Source organism: Streptopelia decaocto (assembly GCF_964273445.1).
Source record: "Streptopelia decaocto genome assembly, chromosome: 11".
Lineage (NCBI taxonomy): Eukaryota > Metazoa > Chordata > Aves > Columbiformes > Columbidae > Streptopelia > Streptopelia decaocto.
In genome coordinates, this window is record NC_138666.1 from 16,636,463 (window position 1) to 16,652,915 (window position 16,453).

Genomic DNA, 16,453 nt, shown 5'->3' on the forward strand with positions numbered 1-16,453 from the left:
TCTTGGAAATAAGCACCATGAATTTCATTTGTCACCACATCTGAGAAAAATTCTGTTGCATAATTCCACACTTTCACCTGTAGTAAAGAAACCCAACAGACTTTCCATCTATGCAGAGAAATACAATTTATTTAAATAATCTCTGATCTGGGTCTTCTTGTACAAAAATAAATTCTTCAAGAGGGGTTTCATGATCTGTTGGCCAACAGCTTCTCTCACAAGTGTAAACTATAGCAGTTCCAAATTCCACTGAGAGACCTAAAAGCCAAGCAATAAAGGTATGTAAAGGTATGAAAAAAAACAGAATCAGCAGCTCTTGCTTATTGCTATACTTCAATCTTCGCCAATTCAGAAAATATTTTTCATGTTCAACCTCCTATGTACATAGCACTTTCTAATTTTGAAGATGTTAAAGCAAGCTAAGTCTGAATTTTCAAAGAGTTTCTTAAGTGTCTGCAATCTTATCTGACAATATTTATTATTTTCCAAAGCCTCATTTAAGAGGCAGTAAAGACAAAATACTCCCAAGGTCACAGAATTATCTACGTGGCTGTTCTAAAAGTTCACTAGTGAGAAAATGGCAACCATAGAGTCTCCATAAACCAGACTTATCCCTTTTGCTTAGTGAATCTATAACGGGAACAGAGTGGATTGTCTACAAGATGATCGCTGCAGTTAAGCACATCAGCGTGTGTGGTTACCAAGAAACAATCCAAATGGCAGTTCCCTAAACTTTACCAAGAAGGTGACTGTTTCTAGTATTCATTCAGCTTAGTCAAAGGTCAAGACCTGAGTCGCTCTGGAGCATGGTGACCAGTGCCGGCATGAGTTGAAATTCAAATATTCTGTTGCTTCCACAGTTACCGCAGGCTGGAACCCCTTTGTTAATGTTAGCTGGAGGACATGTTATAAATAAAGGCTGGCCACCCCAAGAGTATCTAGGAGAAGAAAGAAAGAAAAAAAAAGCAATTATTTCTGTTTTGTATTTAAATTTCAACTTACATGTTGGTAACAGTGGTTAGGATTCTCTGAAACCTATGAACTTGCTTGAAATAAAACACATTGTTATGAGCCAGAATCCTTGACTAAGCTTCAGACGAGTCATTAAACAAAGAATAACGATGAGGAAGGAGAAATACTTGGAAGCTCAACACTTCAAAAATCTTCAGGAAAGAGCTGGATTTAAAGGAGACAAATGCTTTGAATTGAGAACTCCAAAATATGCCGTACCTGACTCAATTAATAAAGCAAACTACACTTTCCTGAAAAGCTGATTCCGAGCCAGTGGCAGTTAATGACAATCAACATAGAACAGGTCTCAAACCCACTGTAGTTATGCCACAGAACGCATGTTTTATTTATAAGAGTTATCATGGCTTCACAACTACCAGAAAAACAAGATTGAAGGTGGTTTCCACTGAATGCCAAGCAGGGGATTCAGTGCTGAAAGCTCAACAGAGACCTGGCAGCCCAGGAGAAATGGGGGTTTAATAGGCACACTCGTGATACCTGTGAAGGGGAAAGGGGGGCTACATAAAGTTTGGAACTAGTGACAGTCATCGGGATCATCAGAGGTGACAGTTTAGAAGAATGGAAAATTCAAAGAGCATAACACTGCAAAGTGATAAATCCAGTGAAAAAAAGCTGTCTGAAAATGTTACTTGCACTCTGCATTAGTACATTTTCTGTATAAACTTTGATAGAGATCTAATGAAAGTTTCTAATGTTTCTTCTGTGTATCCAGCCCCTCAGACTTTACCTCCTCATCAAAAAGGTACCAATTAGTCCGACCTCTTTCTGGAAAGCTGGTAAACAAAGTTCCTGTCACTACACTGAGACAGCTTGAGCAGATGGGCTGCACTGGGCTCTGGAACAAAGCAGTCAAAAACTGACACTTTGTATGATCCATGAAAACCAGGTGTATTATCTGGTACTATGAATAATTCACGATCTGAACTCTTTTGTTATACTTTCATTCAGAATTAACTCCTCTTTTGGGAAAGTGGCTGCTCTGAGGTTAAATCTGCTTTTGTTCTAGAAAAAGCAACACATTTACAAGAACTGAAGACTGCAGGGTCCCAAGAGGCAATCACAGTAAGCGGCAGAAGAACTTGGGCTTTGAAGTGAGTAATTTCTTACTTCAGTAACATCTCAAGGACTGAGACATTAACAATCAGAACAAGGTTACACAACAGCATGCAGCTGTGTATTATATTTCCACCTCAAAACTGTCTCGTGCAAACCACTACACCTGGATTTCAGTACGTGCTCAAAGACAGTCTGGGTCTGTTCTCATCAGGTCTCAAGTTGAAGAAAATCTCCCATAGCCAGATTTGGGGTCTCTGATCCTGCTCTGCTTCTCATCTACTTATACTTTGTATACAAAAGCCCAACCAGGGACTCTAGTCTGACCACAGAGGCATGGAAAGGGCCCTCCTGTAAAATTTTTTATTAAGAAATAAAAACATATATCTATTTCCAAAGAAACAGTTTATTTTGATGTACTGGCAATCTCTAAGATCTGTATCTCCCTGTTACAACCAGATGATCAACATACCTCAGAATCTGTTCATGACACACAGATATTCTTTTCATAAATTTATGGAACGTGTGGTCCCTGCTTTTGACCTGACTCTTCTCATATTTTTCATTATCACCCTCATTGGCAAAACTATAAGAAAACAAGAAAAGAAACAAAATTTCCAGTAAGGTTTTCAGTATGATAGGCATGCTTTAAAAAAGCAATAGTTACTATACACTCACATTGATTTATACTAAGTACACTGCAAAAACTATACAGCTTAAATTAAGAGGCAATTCCTGTTAGAAGTTGCAAGTGAACATTTTGCTTTTAGTTCTTCAGTTTCTGGTGGCTTACAATTAGTAACCGTGTTTCAAACTAGCACAGGAGATTCAAATCCATCAAATAGCTGATTCTCAGAACTTTTCCTAATTTTTAAATTACAATGTTGTCTTTTAAAATTTTGAATTAAGTGTAAAGTTCTGATTCTATAAAGGTCAACAAAACTCAACAAGACCACCACTACTGAAAGGAAAGGTTGCAGATTCTGCAATTGACAGTAGCTTTAGTTATGAAAAAATTCAATGTTGTCCACAATTCAGAAGAAGTCACTGTACATGTTAATATAATCAAAAGAGAAATGGTCTGGATACAAGTGCTCACTATGGTCAGCTAAATTCATACTGAAAATATTTTCAGTAACTACGCTCAAAAGTTGTTTTTCAGAAAACCTTTATGAAATCTTTGGGAGTCTTACCATGATCCCAGTCTCTAGCCAAAATCCTTAAGTACCTAAACTCTTAAAAATGCAACTGGAATACAAGAAAACCTTTAGCTTTGTAAAGAAGGGGAAAAAAAAAAAAAAAGACTCAAACGTCACCATATAAACTCACGCCATTTAGCATAAGATATTGGTTAAACCACACTGGTTTGGTTTCAGAGATTGATGGGCCACTGCTCTATCTGGAGCCCAAGCACATTCCAGCCACTCAGTCACTCAGAAATAGATACATCTCTGAATAACTCAAAATTTGACAGAACTGGGTGCATCGTTATGTTCTTCCAGCAAAGTACTACACATCAATGACTCCTGAAGGAGCCGGTTACAAACAAAAAGCATTCAGATTTAGCGAGAGTCAGATTTAGATGACCAGTCAGCATACAGGAAACTACGTAATCTCTTCAGTTTCAGCATGAAATCCACACCTGTTCTCACCTTTCTGACATCAGCTGTTGCAAATCAACACCCTCTCTCTGCTGATACTCCTTCAACAGCTGATCTGCATGCTCTGTATCAAGGCAACCAGTGTAGTCTTCTTCATCCACAACACTAATGTAAAAGGGCTGGAACACGGGAGCTGAACTAGACGTTTCCATTACCATTCCCTCGCTGGCTGGAGGATGGGTGTGCAGGGAACCTGACGTGTCCATGGCTTCAGACAAGCGAAGCTGTTGGAACTGGGATGCACACTCCACCTCTCTGGACGAGGAGCTGCTCACAGCTTCATTCAAGCCCAGCAGCTGAAGGGAGGAGCACGCAGGAGATTCTGCTCCATCACAGACTCCCCAGTCATCTGCTTCATCACACCAATCCTTTGCAGTAAAGTTTGATTCTTGTTTCTGAGAATGAAAGGGGAAAAAATAAAAGGAAAAAGCACACTGTGAGGATCTGCCACCCCAATGCACTTCAAATACAGTTTCCTAACAGATAAGAAAACAAAAACCTTAACCTAATGCTTAGTGTTGTTTCACCAACTCTCTTTACAGTGGTCGTTACCAGCTTACCCATGTTCATTTTTCACAGCAGCACAGTTATGGCAAAAAGCATCTCGCACTGGAGAAACAGAACAAGAATTCATGGGCTTTTTGCACGGTCATTGTACATGGTGCTGCCGTATCCCAGCTGCTGGCATGACCACTGACAGCTTGTTTGGGCACATTTATCTGAAGCAGTTAGTGCACCACAGGTAAGCTCAATGGGCAGAATACGGAGGAAAATAACAACAACAATGATAATACCATCATTTTGTCAGAGTACAAGCTCATTTACCACAGACTAAAATTGCATACTGCAAACAGACCAGCTGAATAAGTACTTTCTGCCTGTCACCACTACTTTGATAGCCATCTTCCTCTTTCAGTCTTCTTAAGCCAACAGGCAGTTTTTCTTCAAAGCAAAAATACCAGAAGATTATTAACCGTAACTGAGTCAGATTAATTGAAATCAATGATAAAATTAAAAAAAAAAACTATTTAAGTTAAAAAATAAGTAAAACATCTTAAAGACCCAAACCTAAGCAGTATAGCACAATCATTTAAAGTTGAAAAAGAATGTTTAGGTAGCTCAAGTAATTAAATATCAGTTTTGACCACCCAGTGGGACTGCAATCTCTCTTTTAAAACAAGCCTGACGTAGAACACAAACACGTAGTTAACCTTCTCTTAAATAACTTGTAGTACTCACGGTGCCAAACATTCCACGACCAAGACTTCTCCACACGACTCAAAAGCAGCACCGAGCACAGCTTCTTGAGAATGGCCGTGGTTACCTACACAAGTATCTACAAGTGCAAAACTCACCCAGCTCAACTGCATTATTTTAAAACCTCTGCAATCCCACGCACCAAAACGAAGGCCAGAGCCCAAGAAGGCAGTTTGCTCGCTGTACCTGTTTCACGCCGCAGTCTTGCGTTTCCTGTTGTGCCTGCAAGCCCTGGGAGCGCAGCACCTTCCAGCTGTGACAGCGTGGGAAGCGGGGACAAGTGAGGCACAGCACAGCACAGCGGCCGCGGTGCGCTCCCGCCAGGACCCCGCGCTCACCTGCGGGGGTCTCCCCAGCAGCCCCTCCCGGCGCAGGCGAACACGTTGGCCAGGCGGTGGAAGGGGGACCCGTCCAGCGGGCAGTACACCTGCACCAGGTGCGCCAGCGCCCCCCCGCACACGCCGCAGCGGGGACAGCCCGGCCGCACGGCGGGCAGCCAGTCCTGAAAGAACAACAGCACCACACCGCTGGAGCGGCTCCGAGGGCCCCGCCGCCCTCCCCCGCCAGCCCCCGCCGTACCGCGGAGCCGCCCAGCTTGTTGGTGGCCCAGGGGGGGCCCTGCCCGCCCCCTCGGCGCGGACCCGCCATGGCAGCGTCGCGCAGCCCCAGCAGCACGGGCGGCCCGGCCGCCATGGCAGCGCCACCCCCACCGCGCTACGGCGGCCGCCAGCGGACACACCACACCCAGCCCCGGTCGCTGCTGGGCACGCGCGGGTCCGCGGGGCCACGTGTGCCCGGCCCGGAGCGCGGCCCGGGAGGCGGGCGGGCGGGAGGACCCGGGGGAGCCGCTTGAGTCACAGAGTCACAGAGTGTCAGGGTTGAAGGGCCCTGGAAAGCTCATCCAGTGCAATCCCCCCATGGAGCAGGAACACCCAGATGAGGTTACACAGGAACATGTCCAGGCGGGTTGGAATGTCTGCAGAGAAGGAGACTCCACAACCTCCCTGGGCAGCCCGTTCCGGCCTCTGTCATCCTCACCGTGAAGAAGTTTCTTCTCAAATTTAAATGAAACCTCCTGTGTTCCAGTTTGCACCCATTACCCCTTGTCCTATCATTGGCTGTCACCGAGAAGAGCCTGGCTCCATCCTCCTGACACTCACCCTTTAGATATCTGTAAACATTAATGAGGTCACCCCTCAGTCTCCTCTTGTCCAGCTCCAGAGCCCCAGCTCCCTCAGCCTTTCCTCACACGGGAGATGCTCCACTCCCTGCAGCATCTTTGTGACTCATGCAGCTCTGTCTGGGAACCAACAACGGCCACACAGCGACTCTGCACCGATGTGGGGCCCGAAGTGTTAGTACCTTAGTATGATCAACTAAATATACTGCTAAGAATTTCTTCAAATATAAACATGACTTAACAACAACCAAACCATCAGTGTATTATCAGCATTCTTCTACTTCAAAATCCAAATGACAGCACTGTATCAGCCACTAGGAAGAAAATGATCCCAGCCCAAACCAGGAAAAGTGTCCAGAGCACACACTGGTATTTAATGTATATGCACTTTTACCTTGTGTCAAACTGGGTGTCTGTACCCAGTAACCATTAGTAGTAAAGCTATAAAATAAAATGCACTTTGGAGCACAATGTAGGAATCTGCCACTTAAAGGTAACCTACATGTTGTGGTCCCGGTATTATTCCTTTCTCAGCTGTTTCAGATCATACCAGTTTTTATATTTGGACTTTCAAAGCACACAGATGGACAGAATGCTGCTTCTTACACAGTCTGAAACCACTTTGTTGTCATATGTGCCTAATAAAATAATGGGCTTCACTTTTCCACAGAACTTATACCTATGATCATGTGTTCACAAACACATGGGATTTTTTTCTGTCTTGTTTGAGGTATTGGTTTCTGGACATACAAGAACAGAAACACTAATTCAACAAGCAAACCAATAATGGATTTATAGGCTCCTTCAGATCAAAACAGAGGAAGGAATAAAATGCCCAGTGTGACCCATACGCTACATTAAGAAATATGTGACAGAAGTAGCAGGATTGTTGAACACTGTTGCTACAATTAACTGTTGCTACAATTAGCCGTTCCTTAATGATGCGTTTTTGCAAGTAATGGTAACAACGAGTGTTTTTGCAAGTTATAAAAAATAAGCACAAAGGGGAAAGCCAGACAGAGGCTCAGTATAGATCCCACTGTTTGAGGTCCACTCGTGTGAAAGCCCCGGTGAGCCCTGAAGTGAGGAGGAGGGGGAAGAGGAAAAAGAAGAAAAAAGAAGAAAGAGAAGAAGAAGAGGAAGAAGATGACGACATCCTCAGGACATCAACACCCACAGGCAGGAACTGTGACAGCCCCTCTGGGAAGAGCTGCCACAGACTGTGAGATGCTGCAGGAGGCGAGAGGGGCAGCTCAACACCAGCAAGGGGGTAGTTAGAGCTTATTTATTGGTGTTTGCTTATTGTTACAAGTAGACTTCTAATAGATTATTGGGGGCTTACATTGTGTGTTCCTTTGTGCCTGGCAAGTGAATCTTGCTTGTCACATAATTTTGCAAAAAGCCAACTCCACAACTTGTGCGCCCTGACGCTGGAAAATTCACATCTGAATTCAACCCTTTGGGTTGAAGAAAGAAACTGGGCACATTTCTGGCTTATTGGATATGATCTAACCTCTTGGAATTAGCCTGTATCTGTTAAGTGAAACTAAAGGAAGCTCTAAAAAGTCGAAGCAACATTTATTTATAACAGCTGACAAAACAACAAAACAAGTAGAAATCTTCTGTCCTCATTTGTGAGATGTCAAGCCGATCTCACAGAGGATTTTTGGTGGATGCTCTGCTCCCTACAAGCTATTTCCAATTAAAGAAAGTGGAAAGACCCCATAAAAATAACACCTGGCCATTCACTTCTGAAGGAAGAGGGGAATAAGCATATAGCATCTTCTGATACTTTTCCGTATGGATAATTTATTACAGATTTCAATAGATTTGCCAATTTCCACCTCATTCCCCCCTCTCACAGGAGCATTATTCCATTTTGATATCCACTGAGTAGATACCATGGTCTCTTTCAGCCTAAAAGATTATTTTCTCCTTGCTTCATTAAATAGTGATTCTTAGTCCTGCAAACACTCCAAATTTCCCTTGATTCTCTCCTTCCACTGTGATCATGACAACAAATTACATAATAAGGACTCAGAAGGTGATTATTAAACTCTGCATCCTGACAAAATAATATTTTTTTTTACTTTACTTTGAGACTTAAAAGCAAACTGTACCTTCAACGACTCTTATAAATCACTGTGTTCCCTCCTTTCATCCACCATTTCTTTTAAGAGCTGTGTCCAAAACAACATTTTTCCTTCTTTCAGTTTCTTTGATGCCTTTTGCACGAGGTCTATTTCCAGGTATCCTTCATCCAGATCGTACTGAGGCCAATGGACCAATCCTTCTCCGTTGGGATTTCTGGAAATAATGTAATGAACAGTTAGCTTTTCATTTACCTGTCACTTGTGCTCTGACTGCCACATTCTTAGGAACCAGCATGTAAGTATTGCCGTTATGGTTCAGGCGGCACAGACAAAACTTGAGCTGTAATTAGCATTACAATTCTCACCCATTTCTAGCAAAGTTAGTCCAGTATCTCATAACACTTCTGCTAAGCTTATTTTCTTCTTCTGTAGCATTCCCTGCAAAATGAGACATAATATGGCAACGTTAAAAACTAAATAATCAAAAAAGAAGCAGCTCTATCAATTCCAATAGACTGTATTCGGTTCTATTTGTCCCTCTGAGCTACGGGAGTTTTAGCCAGTAGAGCTCTAGGAGAGAAGTGCAGATGGATGATTCCATGGAAAGTAACTACTGCTAAAGACAGAAAATGCTTATGTTGATTTCAATGATTCTAAGAGAGAAAGTCTATCCTAAAAGCCACTCCTGTAAGTAAAATTACTAATAAGGATGTTTTAAAAGGACCACTTTAGTAAGCATGGATACATTACCAGCTAAGAATGGCTTTCCAAACACAAAGGCAATCTCATCTGTATGATCTGCTTTTACAAACTCTGGTACGACCCCTGTTGCTGAACTGGGTCGATGCTGAAACTCATAAAAGTAGACTGGGTTGCCAGCATCTGGTAGAAAATGTACAGAAGAGAGTTAGTTTGAGAGCTGAAACTACCTGCCGTCAAAGAGGATAAACTTTGCTTACAAGCTATTTTGATAACAGGAAAACACAAGCAGTGTCCATAATCACAGCTCAGGGTGGAACTCTACATTTCTTCTAAGAGACTCACCTCTATGGTATCTGGCCACTTCAATGGACGGAAAAACAAACGAAGCATCTGCAACTGCATCAAGAAAACCATCTCGCACCTGAATACGGTTTGCTGCATTCCCTATGTATTCATTGTATATTCGATCAACAACTTCAGAAGTAACACCCTGAAATGAACAACAAAAATATAACAGTGATGAATACTATCAAGAGTAACAGCACTGAGTGTGTCACCTGCACATCCCTGGCTAAATAAACCCCAATCATTACCTTCTTTCAGAAACATCCTCAGCTGTGCAGAGTGTGGCTCAGAGCTCAGAATGGGGAATTACATGAGTGACTGGATAGAAATGTTCTCATGGAAAAAGGAGTTTGCAACAACTAAAGATCAAACTTCTTTAAATAAACATCAGTCAGCGATGCTGATACATAGATACGGCAGTCTGTTCTCACTACTGTGGAAATAACCCTCATAAGAGAAAAGGAATCCTGTTGGATTTCATAAAATTCACTTGTTTGTAGAAGGCCATAATTTTTGTGCTTTCAGAACAAGCTGTGTCTCTGCATTTCTAGGTTCATGATGGATGTCTGTGACACTGAATGATCACTTGCAAAGCTGGCCATGCTCATGAAGTCCTTTATTCTTCCATAAGGAACCAGAAGGCTAAGAGGTTTGTAAATTACAGCGAAGCAAAACCTCCAGACAGCTAAACATGGGTCTCTCAGTGCCATCTTAAACATTTCACGTTCTCCTGTCTGGATACCTACTGCTTCAGAACAGCATGTTCTATAGGGCTTGTGTCACACCTGCTGGTACCATGCGTGCCTTGGATAACCTAGGGAATCTAAAATGTCACGAGATATCTGTGTTTAGGTACCTGAATCACTCCCAGATTTCCATAGAACTCGTTTTAAGAGAGAAGGGCATTTAAGATAGAAATTTGAAGTGTATTTTCAGTCATTAGTGGCAACAGGGACACAGTATCTGCTGCCTGATACTGGCCTGTAGTAGGAAGCTGTCAAACGGAATCAAGTTTACCTCTAAAATATACCCCATATGTAGAATACACAAACATAGAACCAGAGCAGTGAAAAAGCAGCACTGGGTTGTTCTGAAAATGGTCTTTTACCTTAATACTCCTTGCTAAGAGGCCCTGTAAAAGTTCACGTGCAACATCTTCATCCAGACCATCTGCATAAGCAGGAACTTGCATTAACTGCATGATACAGAGAATCATATTTATTAGAAAGACATTAACAAAATGATATATTAATATTGACCTTATAAACCTCTCACCGTAGGAAGCAGCCATCCAAATTCATAGTTATTTATTCCTACTATATATGGGACTGGATTGATCCGTTTTTCAGATAGTAATTCCAAGGGACTCTTTGGAAGAAATACCCCATCTGCACATGATCTGGTGTACAGGGAAGCCTGGAGGGAAAAACAAACAAACAAACAAACAAACAAACACCAGCTTCCTTGGCACAGAAATTTTGACTCCAGAAAGAATTTTCAGATTTTTACTGCAGTTCCAAAGCAAAACAAAAAGCAGCAAGAAAAAAGATAGGAAGAAACATATTCAAGCCATCACTACATTTTCTCTACAGATTTTCTACACCAGGCAGAAGATTCTGTGATGATCAGCATTATATTTTTAATGTGTGGGAAACACAGGTGATGATGCTCAATTTACATATCTTCTTAATGAGTTCAATGCTATTATCATTTATGAAGCAGTAGTGGAAAAACTAACTTCTGTGTTGAAACTGGAGAGGAACATAGAAGCCAGCACTGTGAGAGGAATTTTAAAGTAGAATAGAATATATTATATTAATTAATTTTCAGGTGCTCCAGGAGACACTGTGACATGTACACAATCTTTTCCTTCCCCTGGCATACTCTGTTAGGATTAAATTAGAAAAGTCATTTAAATGCAGTAAGTATAATTTCACCTACCAGTTTTTGTGCTATCTGTACTATCTCTTCTTCTGTTTTTTCCCTTAAGCATTCAACTATTGCAGCTGAACTGGGTTTTTCACAGTCAAAGGCAGCAGCAACTCTCTGAAATCAAGGAAAACACTCACTTTTCATCTGCTCCCTATAGAAGACTTCTTCTCTGCCTTCATTCTTCGCTTCCTTACTCTTTTGCTTTCAGACTTGTCTGAATACTTGAGTATTTGAAAAGCAAAACATAATTAAACATATAATTTGCACAAAGAAATTATTTAATAACTGTGGTTCTAGTTTCACAAGAGAAAAGAAAAAGCACTGCTTCTACATTTTGGGATAAACTTTTCAAGACATGCAAAACTGAGAGGAAAAATAATCAAAATTACCACAAAATACCTACTTTTGCTTCCTCTTCAGGCTGGTCAGTGAACAAAAGCCTGCTTGCAGTACCACTCTCTGAAATGGCTTTATGGAACAAACCCTTTGCCAGGGGAGATAAGATCTATAACAAAGCAAGAACAAGCATGACAAGCATTCTGTTCTGACCACTGACTTAGCATCCACATAAGGCTTCAAGCATTGCAAGCATCATTAACATGTGTGGTGGTATTTTTTTTCCCTTAAGTAATTCAAATTCATTAGTACTGTGAACTTACAAGAGCAGAAACACTGATTCCTCCTGCAGATTCTCCAGCAATAGTGACGGATCCTGGATCTCCTCCAAAATATCTGATATTTTCCTGAATCCACTGAAGAGCTGCTACTTGATCCAAATACCCCCAGTTACCTGGCGCGTGCTTATCACCAGTGCTGCAGAGAAGAGATTTGTTTCAATGCTCAGTGCAAGAACAAAGGCAGAGAAAAATATAATCTGTGCTATAAGAAATCAGCTGTAAATTGTTCCCAACTGTTGCATATGTAATTAAGAAACATATAGTCTCTTTGCATAAGCAAGTGTACTGCACGTCTCAACACCGAGACTCTGCACACATCGTTGTGGAAATCACTGAGCAAAAACCGAGATAAAATATCTTACCTAAAATATCCAAGAATACCTAATCTGTACTGAATTGTTACAACCACCACATTGTCAAAGGCCGCTAATGCTGAACCATCATAGGATGAACCTGCTCCGAAAAATAATCCACCTCCATGGATCCACACAAAGACCTGGGAAGACAAAACCAGAGACAACCCGGCACGGATAAGAGCTCCCAGTGATAAAAATTAAATATAAACCAAAATACCTTATTTTGTGCTGTTTCACTCCTGACTCTTTCAGATTACGTTTCACAAGTCGTAGAAGTCTTTCAAATATGAGGCCTGCAGTCTCACAAAATGGCATTGATTTAAATACCTATATTATACCAGTGCCCTATGACTTTTCACAGATAATTTCGAGGAAATCAAACATTACCTACTAAAATGGCAATACAATTTAACTTTAAAATAGGATTTTGTGTATCTTTTAAAGCTCAGCAAATATTTACTGGGGCAAAGTATGTAACGTGATCATCAAACTGCACCTTTAAGTCTGCAGATAGTACAGCTTCTAGGTTTACTGTACAATAATTGTGCTAGAGGTTTTATAATAGTTTTGCTTACAGGCAGCTCCTGTTTTTCTGTAGCAACAGGTGTATACACGTTTAGGTATAAGCAATCTTCAGACACTTGGAGATGAACTTTTTCTTTTCTATTAGTAATAATATCTGAAAACCAATCTCCTGTTGCTTTATCCTGTAGACACCTGAATAAATAAAAAAATAACAAGTAACAGAGATAACTAAAACCTCAAAGCTATGAAGTGTAGCTTTTTTGTACTACCACAATAAAGTGCTAACCAGAAACCAGTCTCCAGTACATTTCCAGATTGTTTGCAACAGAAAACATATATTTTGTTAACCTTTAGTATGTTTTATTCCTTTGAGTTCACATTAAGGAGATCTGTAAAAATGAATCACAATCTATGGCAGTACACAGTGACATGCAGATATAACATTGTGTGTTTTGAAATATTACAGAAATATACCTGCAAATACTTGTGGATATAAATTCCTTCAGTAAAAATGCAAATTAACTATTTTGCATCTTCAATAGCTTTTTGTATTGTAATGGTGGTTCTCAGGCTTGAGACACTAAACAAGGGCAGTAGCACAAATGCAGTAGATGTTTACAACATAGACTAGAAATGCTCTGCAGTGCTTATGTGTCCTATTAAGCATGTGAATCATTCTGCAATTTTTTCTTCTAACATTTTATTCAAAAAATTCCTCAGCTTCTTTCTGTTTCTGCTCCAAAGCTACACAGTTCTTATACATTGCTAAGGAATGATCAAACACTCCAAAACATGAACATCATTAGCAAAGTGCTGGTCCACATTAGTTTGTCACTAATGCCCATCAGATAAGAGCTTTCATAAGAAGAGCAGCTTATAGAGATATCTTTAGAAATGCATTCATTGTAACAGTTGCAGGTGGCAACGAGATGGCAGCAAGGAATGTATCGTTGTGGCTTGTGATTGCCCTACACATCAGTGTCCTGGACTTGCATACCATGTACGAGTCTTACAAAGATCCCTGGCTGTGTTGTTGTCTTACATTGGTGGGTAGGAAGTGGCATCTCTGACTCCTTTCCATGGCTCAGGTGGCTGGGGTTCAGAAAACCTCAGTGGCCCAACGGGCGGCTTCGCAAAAGGAAGCCCCAGGAAGACATTCACACTCCTCTCGGCTGCGTCCACTTGGAAGCGGAACCCTCGCACTCTCCCGTATTTGGTCTCCACTTCTGGTTGCTCTGCATTGTGTCCTGGGGGACGTGAACACAAAATAATTGGTCTATTTGTAAGTAATTGCCAGATTTCTAAGAGCTTTATCTTCTTAAATATACACCTTTTGTTTCAACAAACTCTAATCAGTATAGCTGACATCATTTCAGCCTACATTCTGATTGTTTTCCATGTATAATCTCCCTCAGGTATATCAGATGAATTGTCTTACTATCCACACACATCAGTAATTGCACGTAGATCTTAACTCTTTTTGATCCATGTTGTCAGTTAAAAGTCCAATCGGGTGCTCTCATAAGAAAAGGCATTTTCTTTTGAAGAAAAGATCTGTGAATATACAAAACACATTCCGGAACTTTGACTGTATGTAGAGCCAAAAGGAACAGTATGTGCAGCCGAGAGAAAAAGCTTCTAACATACCTGAAAATGCTCTGCCATATACAAATACATATACAAATACTGTTAGCATTTAGGTAACATTTGTTAAACATTAGTGTGAAAGTTCTCTATATCAAATTACAGACGTGGTGCAGTGGTCTGCACTGCCCAGCAGACAAGATGATGGGACAGGAAGCTGATTTCTCTATTTGCAAAATCAGTCAAATAAGACAAATGAGTGAAAGCAGATCACAAAAAGAAATTGAGAAATGTTTGCTATTCAGACGTAATTTCTACGCAGCAAGGTTGTTTGCCCAGCTCCTCCGATACAGCTGGGGTTCCCATACGTGAACAAGCTGCCACGGGCTCTATTTCCTTACAGAAGGCAATAGGTAAAATCCCTTCCCAAGCTCACCGGTAGCTACAAGCGCCGTGACCCCGACAGTCAGAATCAGCGACAGCAGCAACGCGTCCTTTCCAGTCGCCATTTTCAAGCCAGTCACATATTTACCCCCGCAGCCTGTTGCCTTATATACCGTTACATGTACGTGTTACGCAAGGCAACCGCTGATTAGCAAAAGCAATACTCGAGCTGTGAGCCAACCGAGCGGGGCAGCCAGAGCAGCTGCCCGGCCCGGGAGCCGCTGTAAAATGCTCTGAAAAGAGTTTTCATTGTGACAGGATATTGGTCCTGCTGCTGGAACAACACCCGCTTCACAACGCGGTCAGGGTTTCCTCACACCACACAGTCAAGAGACCAGGAAGGGAACTCCACTTTTACCTTATCACATCGGTTTACTTTGTCTTGGTATTAACGACTCAAGGTAAGGAACACACCATATAGCCACCAAGAGCAAACCCCAAACAATACTCCTGAAAATGTGCTTTGGCTGAAGAAAATGTTGAGGGATTTTTCTTCTTAGAAAACAATATTTGCTGACAAAAACACTACCAGAAAAATCTCACTTTTCCTGCAAGGTGGATGCTGCTCCACCTGCCACTCAGTCCTGCGTGTTCAAGGATGTTTGCTTGGTAGCTAATACAAGAGTTTCTCACCACGAACGAGATGATTCCTCAGCTTTTGTAGCATGGGAACGATATTAAGGTATTTGGGTGGGAACTGTACATTTGACACCTCTGAAAATCAGGAGGTTTGTGGGCTTCTGTGTGAACTCACATCTATCGATGTTGCATGACATGAAAAAGAGGGAAGAGAGAGCTGAATAGAAATAAAAGAGATTTTCTGCCATTAGGGTTGGGGTTAGGGTTTAGGCTTGTGTAACTAAGGGCTTGTGTTAGCTCTACGTGAACTTTGGGCTTTGCCTCTTTTTTTTGGCAAGGCTCAGTAGCTCTTCCCCAGAAAGTCTGTTTTGCAATTTTATAATATATCACGAGAATCCTCAGATGTCAAAGACAGCACAGATTAATTTACTGCTTGCACCTTTGTTTTCACCTGAGTGGGCCATAAAGACCCACAGTCCTTAAATTAGTTCAGCACACATAGTATGCACCTAGTAGCCCTGTGCACTAGGACTGTGCTGTGACCTTTACTCCAACCTCCCTCAGTGTACCTGCACAGGTGTGCTTTACAGCCCTTGCAGGTAACCCCAGTCAGCGTTAACCTGGGCTGCTCAGCGAGCAAACTGTTGGCAGGTGGCCTCAGGTGCGTGCAGTCGGTGCACACTGATTATCTCAGGCATTTTCTCTGGTCACCAGGAGGCTCCTGCCCTCTGTACAGAGCTGCGAGTTGCAGCACTACCCTGTAATCAATGCCAATACGCTGTTCCCAGTGTATGGCTGGTGCAGAGTACATATTGGCAAAGGGGATAACTTGGCAAGTTTGCGCTTCAAACAAGATAATGGGGACGATAACTTCATTGTAGAATTTTTATGGCTGCATAGACACAGAGATGTTCACTGTGAGACTTTGTTCTTGTTTTCTGTTTTTTGTTTTTTCCTCCATGCAGTGTGGAACAGCAAGAATCCCTGCTTGTGTCTCAGCTTCCATCCCATGGGCACACACACCTCAGCTCAC

At 41.7% G+C, this 16,453-nt stretch overlaps 2 protein-coding genes across 2 annotated transcripts; both read right to left on the reverse strand.

The window, feature by feature from the left end:
- Nucleotides 1-109: 109 nt before the first annotated feature.
- PDCD2L (programmed cell death 2 like) lies at nucleotides 110-5,735 on the reverse strand. Its single transcript, XM_082062541.1, has 7 exons — nucleotides 5,583-5,735; nucleotides 5,342-5,505; nucleotides 5,190-5,256; nucleotides 3,738-4,141; nucleotides 2,558-2,671; nucleotides 790-938; nucleotides 110-258 (listed from the first exon to the last, which is right to left on the reverse strand). The coding sequence occupies exons 1-7, from the start codon at nucleotides 5,694-5,696 to the stop codon at nucleotides 128-130; spliced, it is 1,143 nt and encodes a 380-aa protein (XP_081918667.1). The 5' UTR covers nucleotides 5,697-5,735; the 3' UTR covers nucleotides 110-127.
- A 2,005-nt stretch (nucleotides 5,736-7,740) lies between these two features.
- LOC309444800 (fatty acyl-CoA hydrolase precursor, medium chain-like) lies at nucleotides 7,741-14,929 on the reverse strand. Its single transcript, XM_082062925.1, has 13 exons — nucleotides 14,834-14,929; nucleotides 13,856-14,060; nucleotides 12,864-13,005; nucleotides 12,295-12,428; nucleotides 11,915-12,068; nucleotides 11,659-11,760; nucleotides 11,265-11,369; nucleotides 10,599-10,739; nucleotides 10,432-10,518; nucleotides 9,321-9,468; nucleotides 9,027-9,158; nucleotides 8,642-8,714; nucleotides 7,741-8,490 (listed from the first exon to the last, which is right to left on the reverse strand). Exons 1-13 carry the CDS (start codon nucleotides 14,904-14,906, stop codon nucleotides 8,316-8,318), a joined length of 1,671 nt encoding a protein of 556 aa, XP_081919051.1. The 5' UTR covers nucleotides 14,907-14,929; the 3' UTR covers nucleotides 7,741-8,315.
- Between the last annotated feature and the right edge of the window lie 1,524 nt (nucleotides 14,930-16,453).